General features: G+C 35.1%; 1 protein-coding gene across 2 annotated transcripts in view; it reads left to right on the top strand.

The window, feature by feature from the left end:
• Window positions 1-20,092, top strand: part of TMTC3 (transmembrane O-mannosyltransferase targeting cadherins 3) — a 57,740-nt gene extending 37,648 nt beyond the window's left edge. For both annotated transcript variants that reach the window (XM_003259624.3, XM_030819884.1), the window contains 4 exons: window positions 9,666-9,769; window positions 11,571-11,740; window positions 13,695-13,921; window positions 15,931-20,092. In XM_003259624.3, the coding sequence (XP_003259672.2) occupies window positions 9,666-9,769; window positions 11,571-11,740; window positions 13,695-13,921; window positions 15,931-16,742 (1,313 nt within the window). In that variant the 3' untranslated portion in view covers window positions 16,743-20,092. The remainder of the gene's footprint in view (window positions 1-9,665; window positions 9,770-11,570; window positions 11,741-13,694; window positions 13,922-15,930) is intronic.
• The last annotated feature ends 1,021 nt before the right edge of the window (window positions 20,093-21,113 follow it).

Below are 21,113 nucleotides of genomic sequence, written 5' to 3'. Positions count from 1 at the left end.
GTAGAGAGCAGTCCTGTGTGCGAATGATCAAAGGTTGGTTTCTGGAGACAGGAGTAAACAAATTTATCTAGTTAAGTTCCTTTACATTCCCTTGTTATCTACCCTTTGCTCTCAGGCTCTGGATAAGAGAATCTAGCTGCCTTCAGCCATAATTCTCTTCTGAAGCTTTTGCAAAACCTCCTGGCCTTCCAAAAAGGTTTGCATCTTTCCCTATAACTTTTTCTTACAACTTTTCCCACCACCCTGACCGAACTCCTACATCTCACCCTTTTCTGTTTTTTGCATCAGGTTTTGTTGATTGAAGAAAGAGTACAGATGTGTGCAGCAACAGGTTTGTCAGGCACAGCAGTTAAAACTCATATTCCGGCTTTGCATCCTAGAATTAGTAAATAAGACAAACATGAATATAATCAGTAATATTATTTTCCAATTAAGGAGTGACATGTAGTGTTACTTGGCCCCTCAGTCCAGCGTGTGTCGTTACTAAGGAACCCCACTGGGGGTATGTTAATCCCTCCTAGCCAAGCAGTTACGTTATGAAAGACCGGGAAGGGGGTGTCTGCCCAGGTAGCAGGGTGAAAGAAAGGCGGATTTAGAAGATGGGCCTAATAGAGAGTAGCAGGTACAGATAGCAGGCAAAGTGAGAGAATAAGAAAAACCAATGTCCTACAAGAGTTGTAATGTACAACAGAAAGCATAGTAAGGAACAAATTATCTGGAGTGAATGGTGTATGTGTCCAGAGCAGGATTCCCTCAGCCTCCTGAGTTGTCTTCTTCAGCATCCCGCAGGTAATGTCTGGGGCTTGTGTCATTCAAGAAAACCGCATCTTCTGGGGCTGCAGGTCCTGCAGGGTCGTTTCCTTCATTTCGGGTACCAGGTTGGGTCCTAGCAACACCATAGTATGGTTTGATGCATCATGCTGGAATCCATAGAGGACCTGAGTTGGTGTGAACACAAGCATATTCTCTTCCCCATGTTAACAAATCATTTGGACCACACCATACATTACTATTTACATCCTTCCATAAAACCACAGGTTTTATGTTTTGAAGGACTTTAGTGAAATGCTTTTCTGTGGCTGATTGAAATTTATCATCTAAATTTTAAAAATTAAGGGTAAATAAGGCTTGTGCCAATAGTGTTGCAAGATCCTTACTCATATTCCCCATTTTTTGTTTCTTGAGCATATTTTTAAGGATAGAGTGGACACGTTCTACTATGGCCTCTCCTTGAGGGTTATAAGGGATACCTGTGGAATGTTGGATATTCCATGTGTGACAAAATTGTTGACATTGTGAGCTGGCATAAGCCAGACCATTATCAGTTTTAATTTTTGTGGGCCACCCCATAAACACAAAAGTTAAGAGAAAATGTTTAATAACATATTGGGAAGACTTCAGGAAGAGCATGTGTGCTAATTAGGTGAGAACTGGTATCAATGGATACATGTATATCTAAGTTTTCCAAATTCAAGGACGTGAATAACATTTGTTTGCCATAACCGATTAGGTTCTAGTTAGTCCTCTAGGGTTAACACCTGTTGAAGGAGGGGACACGCCTGTGAGTTGGCAATGTGGGCATTGTAAAATAATTTGTTTAGCTAGTCTTTGGGTAGGTTGAAATTGTTTAGTTAAGTTTCTTCAGTTTTGGTGGAAAAATTGATGCAATTGGGTGGTTTGGTCAAGCAGTGATGTCATAACTTGCAGGTCTGCTTGTTCATTGCCATAAGCCAGTGGGCCAGGCAGTGAGCTGTGGGCTCGAGTATGTGTGTTAAAAATAGGATGTGTACGTTGATCCAGCAATTGCTGAAGTCGAAGAAAAAGTGTACAAAGGTGGGCTGGAGAGTGGACTTAATGAGGGCTGTCTTAAGGTTCTGTAATAAATAAACAGAGTAAGCAGAGTCATTAACAATATTGATAGGCTGAACAGAAAAGGTCTCCAGGGCCAATATTAAGGCTCCAACCTCAGCTCTCTGAGTGCTGGTAAATCCAGAACGAGTGAGGGAATTACACGGTTTCCACCAAATAGCCACTTTTCCATTTTTACCAGAGCCATCAGTGAAAAGCATTAAAGCATTGGGTATGGGGGAGTGAACTACTTGTGTAGACACAACTACAGGAGTACGAGATAAGAACTGAAGTAGTTTGTCAGCAGGAAGGGCATGCTCTGCATGGCCTGCATAAGCAGAGAGTGCTATCTGAAGATCTAGAGATAGGGGCAATATTGCTTTGTTGCTTTTTACTGAAAGGAATTCTTATGACATCAGGGTCATAATCTAGAAACTGATTGCATCATCTGCAGCCTGTATAGATGACTTTACTAACTAGCTGGATATAGGGAGATAGTGTTTTAGTCCCAGTACGAGAGCAAAAAACCCATCCTAGGAAGCATAGCCCTGGGGCTGTCTGTCTTAATTAATTCTGTTGGGGAATGTTTAGTAGGGAAAACACACAATTGAACTGAATATCGCAGGTCTGTGCAATCTAGTTGCCTCTGAGAAACAGCTTGCTCTATTTCCTCAATTTCCATTTTTGCTGCAGGAGTTAAATACCTGAGAGAGTCTACCCTTTAGGATAGAAAACAGGTTATGTAACTTATCAGTAGTTATGCCCAAGATGGGGCAAAGCCAATTAATATTGCCCAGTAATTTTTGATAATCATTTAAGATATGCAAGTTGCTAGTATTTAATTTAACCTTTTGAGGCCTAACTGACCAAGAAGTTAGTATGTATCCAAGATATTTTCAAGGAGAAGACAATTGTACTTTTTCAGGTGCTATGATTAAACCTCTTAACTGTGTATTCTTTATGACAGAGGCATATAAACTTAAAAGTACTGGCTCTGTTGGGGATGCTAGTAAAATATCATCTATAAAATGAATAATCTTGCATTTAGGAAATTCTTTTCTACTTGGGAGCAAAGCCTGATTTACATGATACTGACACATGGTAGGACTGTTCAGCATCCCTTGAGGAAGCACTTTCCAGTGAAATCAGTGAGCTGGCCTTTCATTATTGATAGCTGGTATTGTAAACACAAATTTTTCTCTGTCCTGTTCTGCAAGGGGAATAGTATAAAAACAGTCCTTTAAGTCCATAATGACTATAGGCCAATCTTGAGGAATCGCCAGGGGGGGAAGGGAGATCCTGTTGAAGGGGCCCCATAGGTTACAAATTAGCACTGATAGCCTGTAAGTCATGCAGAAGTCTCCATTTGCCAGACTTTTGGGGAATGATGAAAATGGGCGAATTCCAAGGGCTGTTTGACGGTTCTGTATGGCTGGCTTTTAATTGCTCCTCAGCTAATTCATGGGCCAACTAATTCATGGGCTCTTTGTAATTTTTCTCCCTTTAAAGGCTACTGTTCTACCTAAATAGGATTTTGAGAGAGCCATGTCAGGGGTAGGAGAGGAATAACAGTGGCCATTATTAGAAAGAGGTCTGCAGAATGACCTCAGTTAACCCTCTCATAAATGGGCTAGCAGTTCAGTTTTCTTTAAGGCTTTTCCTTATCTCTTTATAAGTGCTGAAAGTAATGGGTTCATATCACATTGCCTTGTTGATCTTGCATTGCCAGGCAGGCTAAGAGCTCCCCTTCTAACGCCGCTACCTAAGACAGGGTCCCATAGCTGTAGTGTATCCCTTGTCTTCCTTCCAATTTATTGGAGGAGGGGGGCTCAGGTAAAACCTCCGTTTCCTCTTTGGTATTTTTGCCCTTTACTGGCGGGGCTGAGGGAGAAGGAGGAGACGGTAAGGTAGGTGACGGTTTCTCCTCCCTTCCCTTTTTAGGCTCTTCTGTGTAGTGCGGGACCAAAGCAGCCCTAACTAAGGCCCATAACATTAGAGATGCTACTGGGATCCGATATCCTTGGGCATGATGTTAAGATTTCTCCACACTTGTTCTCAGAGCCCTATGTCTGGCATACCTTCTTCTGGGAACCATGGGTTATGGGAAACAGCAGTTTGCATTATGTCCCTTAATTGAGCCTGCGAAACTGGGGCTCCACTAGCTTTAAGCAGCTGTTTCAGTACTTTTATATACTGTTTCTGTTGAGCTGACAACTGCTGTCCCATGATGAAACCCTAGCCTGAACAATTCCCTCGAACTTGGAAATCCCAAGCGGGCACCAATGACTTACTGCACAGTCTCTTCACCTTCGTTTTTGAAGGTTCCATCGCAATCCATTGCAGCCTTCCTCACACAGGGCACCACCTGCCGAGTCTGTCCCACAGACTCTGGCCGAGTGACGGAGGAAAGAAGTACGCTGACACAGGTATTTTGCGTGACAGTGTGGCTAGGGGACCGACCGCATGGCTCAGCACTGCCAACAAGAGAGTGCAGCAGCCACCAAGAAGAGTGCAGCCCCCCTAAGCCAGCCCCGCTTGCATTTATTTAGTACAGATTTAATGATAAAGGCTTGGAGCAAACACAATTTGTGGGTAATGAACATTGTCGACCCCCCAGTAGAGAGCAGTCCTTTGCATGAATAATCAAAGGTTGATTTCTAGAGACAGGAGTAAACAAATTTATCTAGATAAATTCCTTTACATTCCCTTGTTATCTACTCTTTGCTCTCAGGCTCCTGATGAGAGAATCTGGCTGCCTTCAGCCATAATTCCCTTCGGAAGCTTTTGTAAAACTTCCTGGCCTTCCAAGAAGGTTTGCATCTTTCCCTATAACTTTTTCTTACAACTTTTCCCACCACCCTGACCAAACTCCTACAGGAGGTGGCAAAAAAGAGATGTATAATGCAGGGAAGAAGGCTGAAAGAGAATGGATAGCAAATGGCTCTGTAGGTATATTTGTTCATTGGGCACGTATTTGAGAATTTACCATGTGTCAGACACTGTTTTAAGTGCTGGGGAATCCAGAAGAAATAAAACAAATTTCCTCCCTTCGCGGAGTTTCCATTCTAAATAAAGGCACAAACATATAAGTAAACAAATACACACCACATGTAAATATATATATATACACACACACCCAAAATATATATATACACACACATATGCATGCACATGTGTATTCATCTATATGAAAGTGATAAAAGCTATAAAAAGGGCATAGAGATTAGAAATTTTCAGAGAAAGTCTCTTCGAGATGATAATAAACTGAGAGAGCAACCTTTGCACATATACTCTGGTGTAATTTTGAGTATCACTGGCTATGCAGAAAACAGTAAAGAAAAGCAGAAAGATCATTTAGAAGGCTTTTGCAGTAACCCAAAGAAATGATTGAGTTGTAATTTTTTAATAGCAATCTGAAGTACATGCGACATCCAATAGACTATACATGTTTAAAATATATAATTTTATAAGTTTTGGCATATGTGTATTATCTGTGAGACCATAATTACAATTAAGATACTGAAAATATCCATCAGCCCCTCAAATTCCTTGGATCCTTTTCTAATACCTCCCTCTTACCCCTTTTCAGCCCAGCCTTCTCTAAGCAAAAGCTTTCTATCACTACAGATAATGTGCTTTTTCTAAAATTGTATATGAATGGAATTATACTCTACGGACTCTCTTTTTTTTTTTCCTGGCTTTTTTACTCTGCACAGTTATTTTGATACTCATTCATGTTGTTGTATGAATCAAAAACCCATACCTTGGTGTGGCTGAGTAGTATTCCTTCACGTAGATATACCACAGTTTGTTTATCCATTTACCTGTTGATGGATGTTTGGATTGTTCGCAGTTTGGAGCTGTTACAAACATGGCTGTTATGAACATTCATATACCAGTCTTTATGGATATATGTTTTCATTTCTCTTAGGTAAAAACCTGAGAGAAAAATGGCATGGTCATATGATTTCTGTATGTTTAACTATTTAAAGGCTGCTAAATTATTTTCCAAAAAATGTATTTCCCACCAGCAGTATAGGAGAGCTCTCCTGCCCTTCTTAATTCTTCATTTGCTGAGAATTTTTAACACAAATAAATGTTGGATTCTGTCAAATGCTTTTGTGCACCATTTGAGATGATGATAAGGTTTTTATTTTTTTTGTCTGTTGATATAGTGGATATCATCATTTGATTTCATAATGTTAAAACAACCTTGCCTTCAGTAATACACAATTTGATTGTCACTTATTATCTTTATTATATTTTATTTGTTAAAATGCGATTCGTAATTTTTACATCTATATTTATGAAGGATAGAGAGTTCCTAGGAGATTCCAGATATTTATAAATTTATCTTTTTAAATAAATTGATAGTTTTGTGGACAGGAAATACTGAAACTCTACATAGTTGGCTAAGCCATCAATGTGAGAATACTTCACTGTTGGGCAGCTGTGTATTAGTCATACACAGTTCCCTGAAAACTTCCCAGCCACATCACATTTGCATCCCTAGGCAGGATGACTGAGATCACATGTGAACGAGTGTCTAATAACTACTGTCATTTCAAACAAATGGTGAGTGTAAACCTGTGTACACAGGTGTTTGTTACTATTAAAAACACATGCAAACATTCATGCAGGTAAGTTGATAAACTTTAGCAGTGAGGTAAGTTCCTTTCTAAACAAAGTTCCTTTGTTTTCCTAGTGAAAATATGATATTAGAGATGTGAGGAGAGATAAGAAATGAAATATACTCAACTAGGATTCTGGAAAAATTAACTGATTATAGAAACCTAGTATTGACAAACTGAGACTACATTTGAGATTTGTGAGGTCCTCATTTACAATTGAATTAAAAGCTAGATTGTTAACTCATGCTGCTGTTGTTTTGGATAGGTTCTCCTAAGAGTGGGCTTGTTCTTTGAAGTTCCTTTAGCTCTTTAGTCATTTAAATGTCATTGATTTTTTACATCTTGCTTGCTTCTCTTACCTTTTTTTAATACTTAAATTTATCTTAAAAGTGATACTGTTTTCCCCTCTAGAATCTTAAAACTTTGTAAATTATAAAGAATTGCTTAGAAATTATGTCTTTCATTTTATTAGCTGTATTGAGTGGCCTTTTTGATGCTAAACGATATCTAATTGCATCTCTGCTCTTTGAAAACATAGGGCTGCTATACTCTAGTGTCTGAAGTCTACATTAATGACAATATCTCCTGGCCATAATTCTAAGAACATGATTTCAATAGATAGTAATTCACCTCATTTTTAATCTAAGTATATAATCTCTTTCTTTTGTAACATTGGTTGGGGATAATTTCAATAACATTTTAAATACTCAGCTGGCATAATTACACTTTTATTTTAACAAATTTTCAGTTTATTCTTAAATTCTTAGTGTATAATTTTTTCAGGTTCTATGTACCTTAGCTTTTCCTAAATAACATTCTGAACTCTATAAACATATGGTATGGATTTATCTGTTAAAAAAAAAAGTGATATAAAAGCAAAGACTACTCCATATTTTTAATTGACAATAATAGTACATATTCATGGGATATATAGTGATGTTTTGATACATGTAATGCAAGCAAATACCCTGATCTAATCACTATACTGTATATTTTTATATGCAATTGGTAATACAATGATTTTCAGCCCTGATTCTACATCAGAATTGCCTTTAACACTTTTTATGAACATATTTTTGCAGATTTCATTTCTGAACATTATGTTTTGATGGACCTAGGTGGGGCTGAAGTATCTGATTTTTTTTTAAACTACACAGGTATTCTGATTTGCAGCCAGAATTAAGAATGGCTAGCTTAAACGTTTTTTTGCTTGACCCCTCCTGGCTCCATGAGACTCAGCAATACATCTAAAAAGAAAAAAATCAACTTCCTTACTCCTAAACTTATCTATAATCAAACCTGGACTGCATCTGCCAGTTTTTGTGCAGTGCATACAATTGCCAGCCTAAAACAGTATATAGCAAGTTGTTAGGACTGTTACTCAGGGAATGCCCAAGATATATATGCTTGGCCCCTATGTGTCCTAGGAGTTGCAGACAAAGAATTATTGCACAATTGCAAAATAATTGGTATCACAAGGCAAGTAGTAGTCATAATAAACCTTTTCATGTCTGTTCATGTTGAGTAAAAACTGTCTGATTTAAGATCTTCTACCTTCCTTCTATCATTATTCCAAACCTTTGAAATATTTACTGGCAAGTATATCTTTTTAAAAAGCTACTGTACAATGAATCCTCATCTCTCTCCTATTTCAACTGCATTTTTTTTCCTATCCCTGAATAAATTTGCTGGGATTTTTACTTTCCACATCAGAAAATGAGACATAAGTTCCTGACATCCTAAAATTAACACAACCTTTTAAATCATTATGTTCCATTATACTATCATTCCAGCCAGTCACAAAAATTTTAAAAAATCGAATGGCAAAGTTTTTTTTCAGTCTCTTTGCCCCTGTTCCACCATGATGCGTATTTGTTATAACACTTGAAATAATTCTAAAAATCCTGATGATTCATTTTCTTGTAGAGTTGAGCTATACCTTTTGAGTGAATTCCTTTTTTTATTTTATTTTTTTTATTATTATTATACTTTAGGTTTTAGGGTACATGTGCACAATGTGCAGGTTTGTTACATATGTATCCATGTGCCATGTTGTTTTGCTGCACCCATTAACTCATCATTTAGCATTAGGTATATCTCCTAATGCTGTCCCTCCCCCCTCCCCCCACCCCACAACAGTCCCTGGAGTGTGATGTTCCCCTTCCTGTGTCCATGAGTTCTCATTGTTCAATTCCCACCTATGAGTGAGAACATGCAGTGTCTGGTTTTTTGTCCTTGCAATAGTTTACTGAGAATGGTTTTCCAGTTTCATCCATGTCCCTACAAAGGACATGAACTCATTTTTTATGGCTGCATAGTATTCCATGGCGTATATGTGCCACATTTTCTTAATCCAGTCTATCATTGTTGGACATTTGGGTTGGTTCCAACTCTTTGCTATTGTGAATAGTGCCGCAGTAAACATACGTGTGCATGTGTCTTTATAGCAGCATGATTTATAGTCCTTTGGGTATATACCCAGTAATGGGATGGCTGGGTCAAATGGTATTTCTAGTTCTAGATCCCTGAGGAATCGCCACACTGACTTCCACAATGGTTGAACTAGTTTACAGTCCCACCAACAGTGTAAAAGTGTTCCTATTTCTCCACATCCTCTCCAGCACCTGTTGTTTCCTGACTTTTTAATGATGGCCATTCTAACTGGTGTGAGATGGTATCTCACTGTGGTTTTGATTTGCATTTCACTGATGGCCAGTGATGATGAGCATTTTTTCATGTGTTTTTTGGCTGCATGAGTGAATTCCTAAGCTATGAGATTAAGTAAATGGAAGCAAGCTTTAGTGTAGTAAAATACAATGAAGGGAAGGTAATAAAAATTTCTTCATTACCTTTATCTCTCTTATGTCTCAACTCTTCAAAAATCCATCCAAATAGTTTTTTCATGCCATGTATGTATTTTCTGTCTTTACATGCTTTAAGTAATTTTGTGTATACCATTGGTTTTAAGTTATAACAAGTTAAATTACAAGAACTTTAAGGAAGAAGCAGGACCTGTTGCCTGCTTTTGCATTTTTGCCTAGTGTGTTTGTTTGTTTCTGGAAATATGTCTTCTCATTAGTTACACTGAATACTTGTTTATATACCGAATACATTTAATCATTTCATTGAGTATATTGAATATATCAGTTGTATACTTGCCAACAAATGATTGTTTTAAAATTTTAGATGATATTGGCGCCCATATGAATGTAGGAAGAACTTATAAAAATTTAAATAGAACCAAAGAAGCTGAAGAATCTTACATGATGGCTAAATCACTGATGCCTCAAGTAAGTTGCCATAATTTATCTATTGTGTCATATCTATTAGATGTCCATATTGAGTAGAATTATCTAGAAGGAAAATCTTTATCTTTTCTTTAGTTAGTTGATATAAAAGTAAGTTTTATAAAGAATTACATTTTTCTAGCTCACTTAATTTTTTTTTTTTTTGAGACGGAGTCTCGCTGTATCACCCAGGCTGGAGTGCAGTGGCACGATCTCGGCTCACTGCAACCTCTGCCTTCCAGGTTTAAGTGATTCTTCTGCCTCAGCCTCCCGAGTAGCTGGGACTATAGGTGCATGCCACCACACCCAGCTAGTTTTTGTATTTTTAGTAGAGACGGGGTTTCACCATATTGGCCAGGCTGGTCTCGAACTCCAGACCTTGTGATCTGCCCACCTCAGTCTCCCAAAGTGCTGGGATTACCGGCATGAGCCACCACACCCGGCCATAGCTCACTTAATTTTAAAAATTGTTTTTATAGTCCATTTGTAAAAACTAAATTCATAAAGTATGAATTTTAGATATTCTTGATTATGAGTTATCAGCGAGTTATATGACTAAATATAATTTTATTTATGTATATTAAGCATACAATTCAACATTATTCCTATCAAAAAATAAATACAAGTGATAAAATTAGTAGATACATCTCTTGCTATATTGTGTCCATCAGTTGTTATAAGATTCATTAAATATAAGGTAGTATCAAAATTGGAAGATCTGACCCTATATCAGTTTTTGTGTTAGCAGCAAAATATTTCTGGGTTGTGACAATAGGGTAGTTAATTTATTCCAGAATACTAAGGACTCACTTGTCTGGTGACGTTTGGAAATTAAACACTCTGATTATTAAGTTAAGGTTTTTATAATACATAGTATATATGGATCCAGACTTCCAGTGAACACAATAAATTAGATATGATAAAAACTAATAACAAATACAATTTAACTGTTAGAGTTAAGGATTAAAATAACCCTTAAGGCCGGGTGCGTTGGCTCACGCTTGTAATCCCAGCACTTTGGTAGGCCGAGGCGGGCAGATCACGAGGTCAGGAGATCAAGACCACAGTGAAACCCCGTCTCTACTAAAAATACAAAAACATTAGCCGGGCGTGGTGGCGGGCGCCTGTCGTCCCAGCTACTCAGGAGGTGGAGGCAGAAGAATGGCGTAAACCCGGGAGGCGGAGCTTGCAGTGAGCCGAGATTGTGCCACTGCACTCCAGCCTGGGCGACAGAGCGAGACTCCGTCTCAAAATAAATAAATAAATAAATAAAATAACCCTTAAAATGTCATACAGTTCAACTGTAAAAAAAAATTAACTACCCTATCACTATTAATATTACTATAAATATTATTACAATTGAGAAAACTTCAGCCCAGCTTAAGCTATTTTTTCTGAGGGCATAAGACTATGCCACTAATTTTACCACTTTATTAAAAATAAATAATAAAAATGTAAAAGAAAACACAAAAATGTGAATAAAAATATTTTACAGTATCCTCAAAAATGTAAATAAAATAATACTTTGTGGCATTAAGGATATATTGTTTCATTCATGCCACCTTAGTGGATTATTGTTAGCTTTTTATTTGTATCTGTCTTTTTCTGAAGTCAAACAAATCAGAACTTTTAGAATTCAAGGTCTCTTAGGTTTGATCAAAACAGGAGTAGAACCCTGATCTCTCAGTCCAGTGTATTTTTTACACTATGTTCTGAGTTATTTTGAATTAGCCAATAGGAATATGTACTTTTGATTTTTGATACTGAAATATCAAATCATGAAAATGCCTTTTCTTCTAAACAGATTATTCCTGGTAAAAAATATGCAGCCAGAATTGCCCCTAACCACCTAAATGTTTATATCAATCTGGCTAACCTGATCCGAGCAAATGAGTCCCGACTGGAAGAAGCAGATCAGCTGTACCGTCAAGCAATAAGCATGAGGCCCGATTTCAAGCAGGCTTACATTAGCAGGTATCCCAGTTCAACTTTAAGCTATCATTATGGAATATTGAAACTGCATCTCCATGTACATTTTGAATGAATTGGCTTTTTTTGAAAAAAATTATATTTTTAATAATCTTACTTAGCAACCAACTGCATAGAAAAGCATAACTTTTTAGACTGACAGTCAGATTTTATTGATTTGAAATTAGCAAGGGGAATCCCTAACTTGTAAGAGCCAACTTAGGTTTTGTATTAAGGAAAGGGTAGAAGCAGCTCTATCTTAGTTTCATTTTCTTCCCATTACCAAAATTGTTCTTTTCCTATTTAAATTAAAACTTGAAACTTACATTTTATAATAGTTACTTCTAATATCAAACTCTCAGGAACTTTCTTGGTTTTTAGAGTTGATAGGTTATTGATGCCTTTGACACAAAACATCTTGGTTCTCAGCAAAAAAAAAGTTTTCTGGCACCACATGTTAAAACTTCATTTATTTTCTCATGTATGTGTTATCATTTGTATTATTTTTGAGGAAAAATTTGTTTTGTAGCCTGGTCCAGAAAACTAATAGTAATTTGTAACATTTTTTCTTTAGGGAAAGTACATTCTGAATTTAAGTTTTTGAGATAAAATCTGTCTGTAAGTTGGGGTTGTCTTTGTTCCGCCATGCCCATTGAGTTTAGCAGGGTTGTATCTATAAATAACACCTGTCATGTATTAATCCATAAAGAACTATTCAACAATCTCTACATTAAAAAAATAATGTTTTGGACAAACATTCATTCTAGAAGTGGTTTTAATGAGAATATTAATTGTTGTTCCTCTTATTTCTGTTCTGACACTATAGGAAAGAGTAGTATTATAAGAACTCTCATATCACTATTTATGTATTATTTCTACATATGTAAAAATAATTCTTTAAGCAAAATTACTTTTTAAAATTTTCTAACAGAAAATAGAACCACACTAGAAAGATTTATACAGTGGTTTCTTAACTGGTCCTCAATTCTAAGTGTGTTCCTCAAAGTTATCTACAGGTCAGACTAATCCCTCCCACTCTACCTGATTAGCTTTTTTTTAGTCCTTTTTCTGTTTGTTTGTTTGTTTGTTTGTGACAGAGTCTCACTTTGTTACCCAGGCCGGAGTGCAGTGGTGTGATCTCGGCTCACTGCTACCTCTGCCTCCTGGGTTCAAGTAATTCTTGTGCCTCAGCCTCCCTAGTAGCTGGGACTATAGGCGCATGCCACCATGCCTGGCAAATTTCTGTATTTTTAGTAGAGACAGAGTTTTGCCATGTTGGTCAGCTGGTCTCGAACTCCTGACCTCAAGTGATCCGCCCACCTCAGCCTCCCAAAGTGCTGGGATTACAGGAACGAGACACCATGCCCAGCTTTTTTCTTTTTTTTTCTTTTTTTTCTTTTCTAAGAATGGTCATATTATAAGAAGACATTGATGAGGACTAAATTAATATAAGGGGTTACAGATTTTGAATATTTTGGTTTTTTGCATAGTGAGCCTTGTATTATAGATTCAAATATTGGCATTTCTCTTACCACTACTATATGTCGTTTTTTTCTTCTAATGCTGTTATTTTGTCACCTGACAAATTCATTAATCCCTTACTCTGGCTAGCCGTCCTTTTTCTGATGCAGTTTAGTCTGTCTCCTTTTAAGATAAAGTCAAAGAATATATTTTTTCTGTCCTCCTTCCTGGATTCCTCCTGATAGGTTGCCCTCTGAAATCAGGCATAATTTTTTTCTTCTTAAATAATATTTGAAAATATATCAAGCCAAATATACTGAACTAAGGAGTTCAGATTTGAGGACAGTTTCAAAGAGTTGTTTTTGAAAGAGAGTTTTTTAAGAGTCTGAGTTAAAAGAAAAAAAGCTGTATGTGGAAAGGCTTAAAACTTGGCAAAAATTGTATCTACAAACTGAGATGGTAATGTTGTAAGTAAAGCTTGTATTTGATTTTTCCACAGAGGAGAATTGCTTTTAAAAATGAATAAACCTCTTAAAGCAAAGGAAGCATATCTTAAAGCACTAGAGCTGGACAGAAATAATGCAGATCTTTGGTACAACTTGGCAATTGTACATATTGAACTTAAAGAACCAAATGAAGCCCTAAGAAACTTTAATCGTGCTCTGGAACTAAATCCAAAGCATAAACTAGCATTATTCAACTCTGCTATAGTAATGCAAGAATCAGGTATGTTTTCTCAAAATATTTCTGTTTATACAAATTGTAGTTTATAGTATAATAAGACCTTAATTTAACTTTATTACCCATAGCAAACACTTTATGTATTGACAGTTTATAGCAATACTGTGCTTAACTGATTTATAGAAAGAATATTTAAAATACTTGAAGTAAACTATTTTCAAGCAACATGCATTCTAACATATGATAATACTGATTTTTAATTCTTCTGGCATGTGTTAAGACTAATATTTCAGGCAGTCTATTAAGCAACATTAACTATTTTGTCATTTTATATACATAAACGTAATGTAACTTATTTTATATGTAAACTCTCCAAATAATATGAACTTGTGAAATTTTTTACATAATTGGCTGTGAGGAGCCAAGAGCATATGTTTTCAAAAAAATAGCATTTTATTTTCTTTTGATTCATAAGAGCAAATACTTTTGGCACCATTTTATATCCAGTTTTACTACGTTTTCTGAGATATTATTGTAATTTTTTATATTTCCTATAATTTAGCAAAACTAAATTATTAACCACAGTAAATCTGGATCCTTCATCCATATTTTATATAGGAATTTCAGTTCTGCCTCATAAGATAGTGTATATGATTTATAATCTTTCTAATTTTTAAATTAGAAAAATCTCTTTATTATCATGTTTAGTTATTTCTTAGATACATTTCATAAAACTTTTGTAAAATATGAAAGAATCATAAAGTCATAGTATTTTAGAGCTAAAGAGGACCTTTGAGTTTGCATTTGCCAGTCTTCTATTTAGTAGAGTGAAAACCAAATAGATTTTATGATTGCCCCAAAGTCATATGGCTGCTAACCCAAGATAAGAACTGAAGCCTCCTGATTTATTTTCAAATTTTCTTTATCCATTGTGCTGCCAAATAAAAGAATAGAGAGAAATCTTTATGCCTAGTGTCCAAAAAAGTATAAATTTGGAGAAAAGCTAATATTTTGGTAAGGTTTTCTACCTTGATAATCATGAAGGATGCTCATTATTCGACACAAGATTGTACTATAAGGTTTGTAATTGTAGAACTTGAACTTTTTTTTTTTTTTTTTTTTTTTTGGCAATAGAAATTATCTCAATGGAGATTTGTGTCCTGCCAGGCAGTGGCTGATGCCTGTAATCCCAACACTTTGGGAGGCCAAGGTGGGAGGATCACTAGAGACCAAGAGTTTGAGAATAGCCTGGGCAACATAGTAAAACTCTGTCTCCACAAAAAATTTTAAAATCAGCAGGGAATGATGGCTCATGCCTGTAGTCCCAGCTACATGGGAAGCCAAGGTGGGAGGATTGCTTGAGCCCAGGAGTTTGAGGTTACAGTGAACTATGGACACAGCACTGCCCTCCAGCCTGAGTGACATAGTGAGACCCTGTCTCAAAAAAAAGAAGATAACATGTTTCCTAAATCCTAATCTTATAGCCCTATATTTAATGGTATGTTTTTGTCCTCAAAACATTCCTAAAACTTTGAAGTAACATTTTTTAAAATGTGATATAGTAATTCTGAAGCTTTTTTCTACCCAGTAATAGGTACTATTTGCTGAACATGTTTTCAATATACATCATATAATTATTAGAAAACTCAGTTAACCCAGAGAAGTTAAATAACATGTTCAGTATATAAAGTCATAATGTTATCAGAATCAAGATTGAATACATGTCTTTGTTGGCAAATCCCATGCTTCTTTTTCTGAATTCTCTATTTTCCATTTCCAATTGAATTCTAAATTATAAAAGACATTTCTCTCCTTTTGGTTTCTGAAGCACTGTTACTGCTTTAAAGGAAAAGAAATAAGCTATCTTTTTACTGTTTCAAATATTTTGCTTTTCCTATGAAGACGTCGACATTTTTGCTTTCTACTTTTTTTAACTATGGAAATTAGTTGTTTCAAAGCTGTCTTTTTGTAATCTAAGTATTTGAAAATGGCTTTGTTCCTCACATTTAATTATTTTACTAACAATATATTTTTTCTTTAAAAAAACTTTCTAGGTGAGGTTAAACTCAGACCTGAAGCTAGAAAACGACTTCTAAGTTATATAAATGAAGAGCCACTAGATGCTAATGGCTATTTCAATTTGGGAATGCTTGCCATGGATGACAAAAAGGACAATGAAGCAGAGATTTGGATGAAGAAAGCCATAAAGTTACAAGCCGACTTCCGAAGTGCTTTGTTTAATCTGGCTCTCCTGTATTCCCAGACTGCAAAGGAATTAAAGGCTTTGCCAATTTTGGAAGAGTTACTCAGATACTACCCTGATCATATCAAGGGCCTCATTTTAAAAGGAGACATTCTGATGAATCAAAAGAAAGATATACTAGGAGCAAAAAAATGTTTTGAAAGGATTTTGGAGATGGATCCAAGCAATGTGCAAGGAAAACACAATCTTTGTGTTGTTTATTTTGAAGAAAAAGACTTATTAAAAGCTGAAAGATGCCTTCTTGAAACATTGGCATTAGCACCACATGAAGAATATATTCAGCGCCATTTGAATATAGTCAGGGATAAGATTTCCTCATCTAGTTTTATAGAGCCAATATTCCCAACCAGTAAGTTTTCAAGTGTGGAAGGAAAGAAAATTCCAACTGAAAGTGTTAAAGAAATTAGAGGTGAATCCAGACAAACACAAATAGTAAAAACAAGTGATAATAAAAGTCAGTCTAAATCCAGCAAACAATTAGGAAAAAATGGAGACGAAGAGACCCCCCACAAAACAACAAAAGACATCAAAGAAATTGAGAAGAAAAGAGTTGCTGCTTTAAAAAGACTAGAAGAGATTGAACGTATTTTAAATGGTGAATAGCATTAATATTTATCATGACAATGGTATCAAAGAACATCAGTCCGTATCATGTGATTGCTTTTACTGGGAGCTTTGAAAAAAAGTTCAAGGGTTCTTAATGGTCAGTCATGAGCTGCCTTGAAGTAGGATCAAAATAAGATTTTCATTAAAGACCTATATTATCCCAGGATGTATATTCTGTATCACTCTTTTCAGAGTGTGAGTGAATATAGCAGAAATACTACAGTGAAAGTGACAGATTTACAACTTTTATTATAGAAAGAAGGTGTTTCTGGCAGTGTAATCTTTACTGCTCTCAATTAAAAATAATTTTGAGGCCTGAATGATAATCCCTTGTGGACAAATCCAACATGTGCTGGTTTATTCTGTTAATTCCCATTTATTTGCCTACTTCATTTTTCTTCCACCTCTTAGAATCTAACTATGAATTGAAAACACTTATTGAACTTTTTTTTTAAGTAATTCTGTTTAATCAAGGGATTTGCACTACAAAAGAATACTGGCTGAGTTTTAGAAGGAATGCTTGATGAAACATTTTAAAATAAGTCATGACATGTTAGCTTGAGAATGTATTTTCATAATTGTATACTTGTTTTTAACTTTAAATGCAATTTTTAATCAGGTAAAGTTTGACACATGTATAGCTACATACACACATTTTTAATGGTGCTCATATATACTGTATTTTTTGTTTGATTTTACTTATTGAGAGTGTCACAACATGAATCACATAATCATTATTTTTTTTTTTACTTTTACTCCCCAAACTATTCATGTTTCTTAGATCGTAGTCATTGAGAAGTCCCAATAACTCTAAACTTTTGAGTTATAACATAGTAAACTTCTCTTTCATCTTTGTGTTAGCTCTGTCATCTTAACCTGGATTTTAATTTTTTTGTTTCCAAAGTCACAATTTAATTATTCTTAGATACCTTAAGCCACTGAATTCAGTTCTGTTTGACTGAAAGCAAAACAATGTGACAGTTTATTTTGAAACACTAACTTCTTGATATTTTGTTATGGTATATCTTTTTATTAAATATTTATTTTGACTACTGAGCTTTCATAAAATATTTGAACCTATTTTAATCATCAAGTATGGAAAACAAATTACTATTGCATTTTCCTACATATGCATATATTATGGTTTAACCAGAATTGCAACATTTTTGGCCTAATGTCTGGATATAAAAGATAATTAGCCTACTATAGTATTAATAAAGTTTTCAGTTGGTTTGGGCAAATTTGAACCTGAAAAATAGGCTAAAAAGTAGTTACAAGTTAAACTTACTAATTTAAACCTGATTTTTTTTCTTGAATTAAAATACATTTTAAATGAGCTTTATAATACCTTAAAAAGTTGGTTCTAATTTAAAATATGAAAGCTCTGGCTATCATCCTGGGATAGTAATTTCTAATTATGTAGTATTTCAAAACTATATATTTTTTAGTTCTTTTGGGATAACTAATTTCTAATTATATATGTTTCAAAAACCATATCCTGTAATGTTTTTTAAGAATTGTTTTATAAATAGGTCATAAGATACAAGGTCTGCGTTAAAAGACCCACTCTTACTAGGTTCCCTAAGGATCTGCCATAGATTTTTTTTTTTTTTTTTTTTTTTATGTAGTTTAAAGCAAGCACTGATACCAGTGGGAGTTGGTCTTGATCTAGGAGATTCTGTTAAGCATCTAAACAATGCCTAATTTCAGTTCTTAGGTTATGGCTTGTGACTCTAGATAAAAGATGGAGAATACCTCATGTACTATGACTTGAAAATGAAATCTTAAAATTCTTACGCTCTCTCCATGTATCTTCAGGAAAAGTTTGAGTGTGATCTCTTTTGCCATAGTATCAAGTGGAGGGTAGTTCAGAAAAGTAAAAGGAAATCTTTTGTGACAGCAGACTATAATAGAAGTTTGAGTAATATTTTAATAAATTTATATAATTCAAATGATAAAATGTATCAATGTTATCCAATGATTTTTATTTAAAAATTACCTTATTATTATAACTGTGCCTATTACATAAAAAGTGCTCATGTATTTGAATTTTAAATTATTTAAATCAAGACCACCATAAGTAATTAATAATTTAATAATTGTTTTAAATCAGTGGTTTTCAACCCCCACTTCATGTTAGAATCATCTGAGGACTTTTAATTTGGAATCCACCTCATAACAATTAAGTCTAAATTTCTGGAAGATGGAGCCATGCTTGTTTTTCCAAAAGCTCTTTGATTCTAATTTGTAGTCAGAGTTGAAGACCGCTGCTCTAAATTAGTTCAGGAAAATCCTTTTATTTCTCCCATGTTAACTTTTAAAACTAGTAATGTACCTAGTTAAGTTTTGATGGTTTAAATTCCACTAAAGAACATATTATTCTAATAACTAGCGTTTATTACATGAAATTTAAGAGCTTAAGTTCCATCAAACTAGCTCTTGTGTAAGATTATTATTTCTTCTCTATAACTTCAAAATGGATATTTCATTCAAACTGTTCAGGTGAGAAAAGATAATGAATTTTTTTTTTTCCTCTGGAGCTGCCTGTTCAGTGAGATGGAGGAGGTGGGCACATTTAAGGTCAATTCACTAACCCATGGTTCAGAGTTCTGATCATATGTAAGTTTGGAAAAGAAAGCTTATCACAGGTTTGTATGCTGGTGAATGGACAGAGTTTTGATTCTTACTGTCTCAAAAGAGAATCAGCTCTCCAGCAGTTCTAGAAAAGCTTTGACAATCCCCAAGGGGCAGTGTTACCTTACTCCTTCACTGCTTCTTAGAAGGTAGAATTAAGTTTCTGGAATTGCACCTATATGTTTTCTTATTAACATTCAGAATTGAGAATATTAATTTTTCCAGTGAGTAGTTTTCTGAAATTGGTAACTTGGAGAGTAAAATAATGTATTTTGCTTTTCAATTTTGTGTTTACTTTTATGTAAAAATTTGGTATGTGAATTACACAGTTCTAATAAAACCTCATGCCTTTTCATTACATCTAATTTGAACTCTCAACTTCATGTTACAGAATGCTTCTTTAAAGATGCTTTAATGAAAAGTATTAAGAAAACATATAGATTTGTATGTCAATTTATACTTCAGAAATCCATATATTTGTCATATTTATTTTTTTAGAAACCTCCTAATTGGATAACTAGATGGTATTTAAAATGAATGCCCAAAAATATCTTGTAACTTTGTCCAAAAGTTTATCTGTTGGAAGCTGTCAGCCATTCATGTAGAGAGTTTATAAGAAAATAATTTAAAATTGTATGCATTTTATATTACTATGGTATCTGTACCATATTTCTAAGTATTCATTATTAAATTGGTACTTCTTAAAACCATAACCTGGCTTGCCTTTTAGTGTTAAAAAAAAATACAACATTGTATATAGAGATTTCTTCTTTTATGAAGAAGAGCTGACGTAATTTATTAGCACTCATCTGAGAAAGACATTAAATAAGTTTCTGAGAGTGATACATTTTCAAACATGAGTGACAACAACCAAATTAAGAAAAGGAAACAACTCAGACTTGGAATTTTATACGAATTTCGTTTCTATATGTGCCTGGTATTGTCTGTTTTGATGGTTTAAATTCCACTAAAGAACATATTATTCTAATAACTAGCATTTATTACATGAAGTTTAAGAGCTTAAGTTCCATCAAACTAGCTCTTGTGTAAGAGCTTAGAGGAAATTGGCATAACTTAGAGGAAATCGTTCTGCCTATATGTCCTCAGTGTCTTCATCTACAAGTTGGGAAAAACATTTTCCTCTTAAAGTTGTGAAGAGGATTTATATATTTATATGATATATTGTATATATTAATATATTTAAATTGCTTAGAGTTTCTAGCACAGTATAAACACAAGGCTTAAAGTCTTGGATTTGATGCATATGACTTAATTTGTATTTGTGCTAGTAGCTGTAATGTCAGTGACAGGATAACAAGCAAATGATTAGAAATCTAATAGTAATGCTTGTTCCTTAGCTATCTATGCTAACAAGTACATAGATAGCCTAAAATAAATTATACTTAGGATGAAGCTGAAATGCATAACTGGTGGAGCCAAGATGGCTGAATAGGAACAGCTCTGGTCTACAGCTCCCAGCGTGAGCCACGCAGAAGACGGGTGATTTCTGCATTTCCATCTGAGGTAACAGATTCATCTCACTAGGGAGTGCCAAACAGTGGGTGCAGGACAGTCGGTGTAGCGCACCATGCTCGAGCTGAAGCAGCGTGAGGCATCGCCTCACTCGGGAAGCGCAAGGGGTCAGGGAGTTCCCTTTCCTAGTCAAAGAAGGGTAGCACACGGCACCTGGAAAATCAGGTCACTCCCACCCTAATACTGCGCTTTTCCAATGGG

Source organism: Nomascus leucogenys, chromosome 10 (assembly GCF_006542625.1).
Source record: "Nomascus leucogenys isolate Asia chromosome 10, Asia_NLE_v1, whole genome shotgun sequence".
In the NCBI taxonomy this organism is placed as follows: Eukaryota; Metazoa; Chordata; class Mammalia; order Primates; family Hylobatidae; genus Nomascus; species Nomascus leucogenys.
This window is presented reverse-complemented; position numbering and strand designations above follow the sequence as displayed.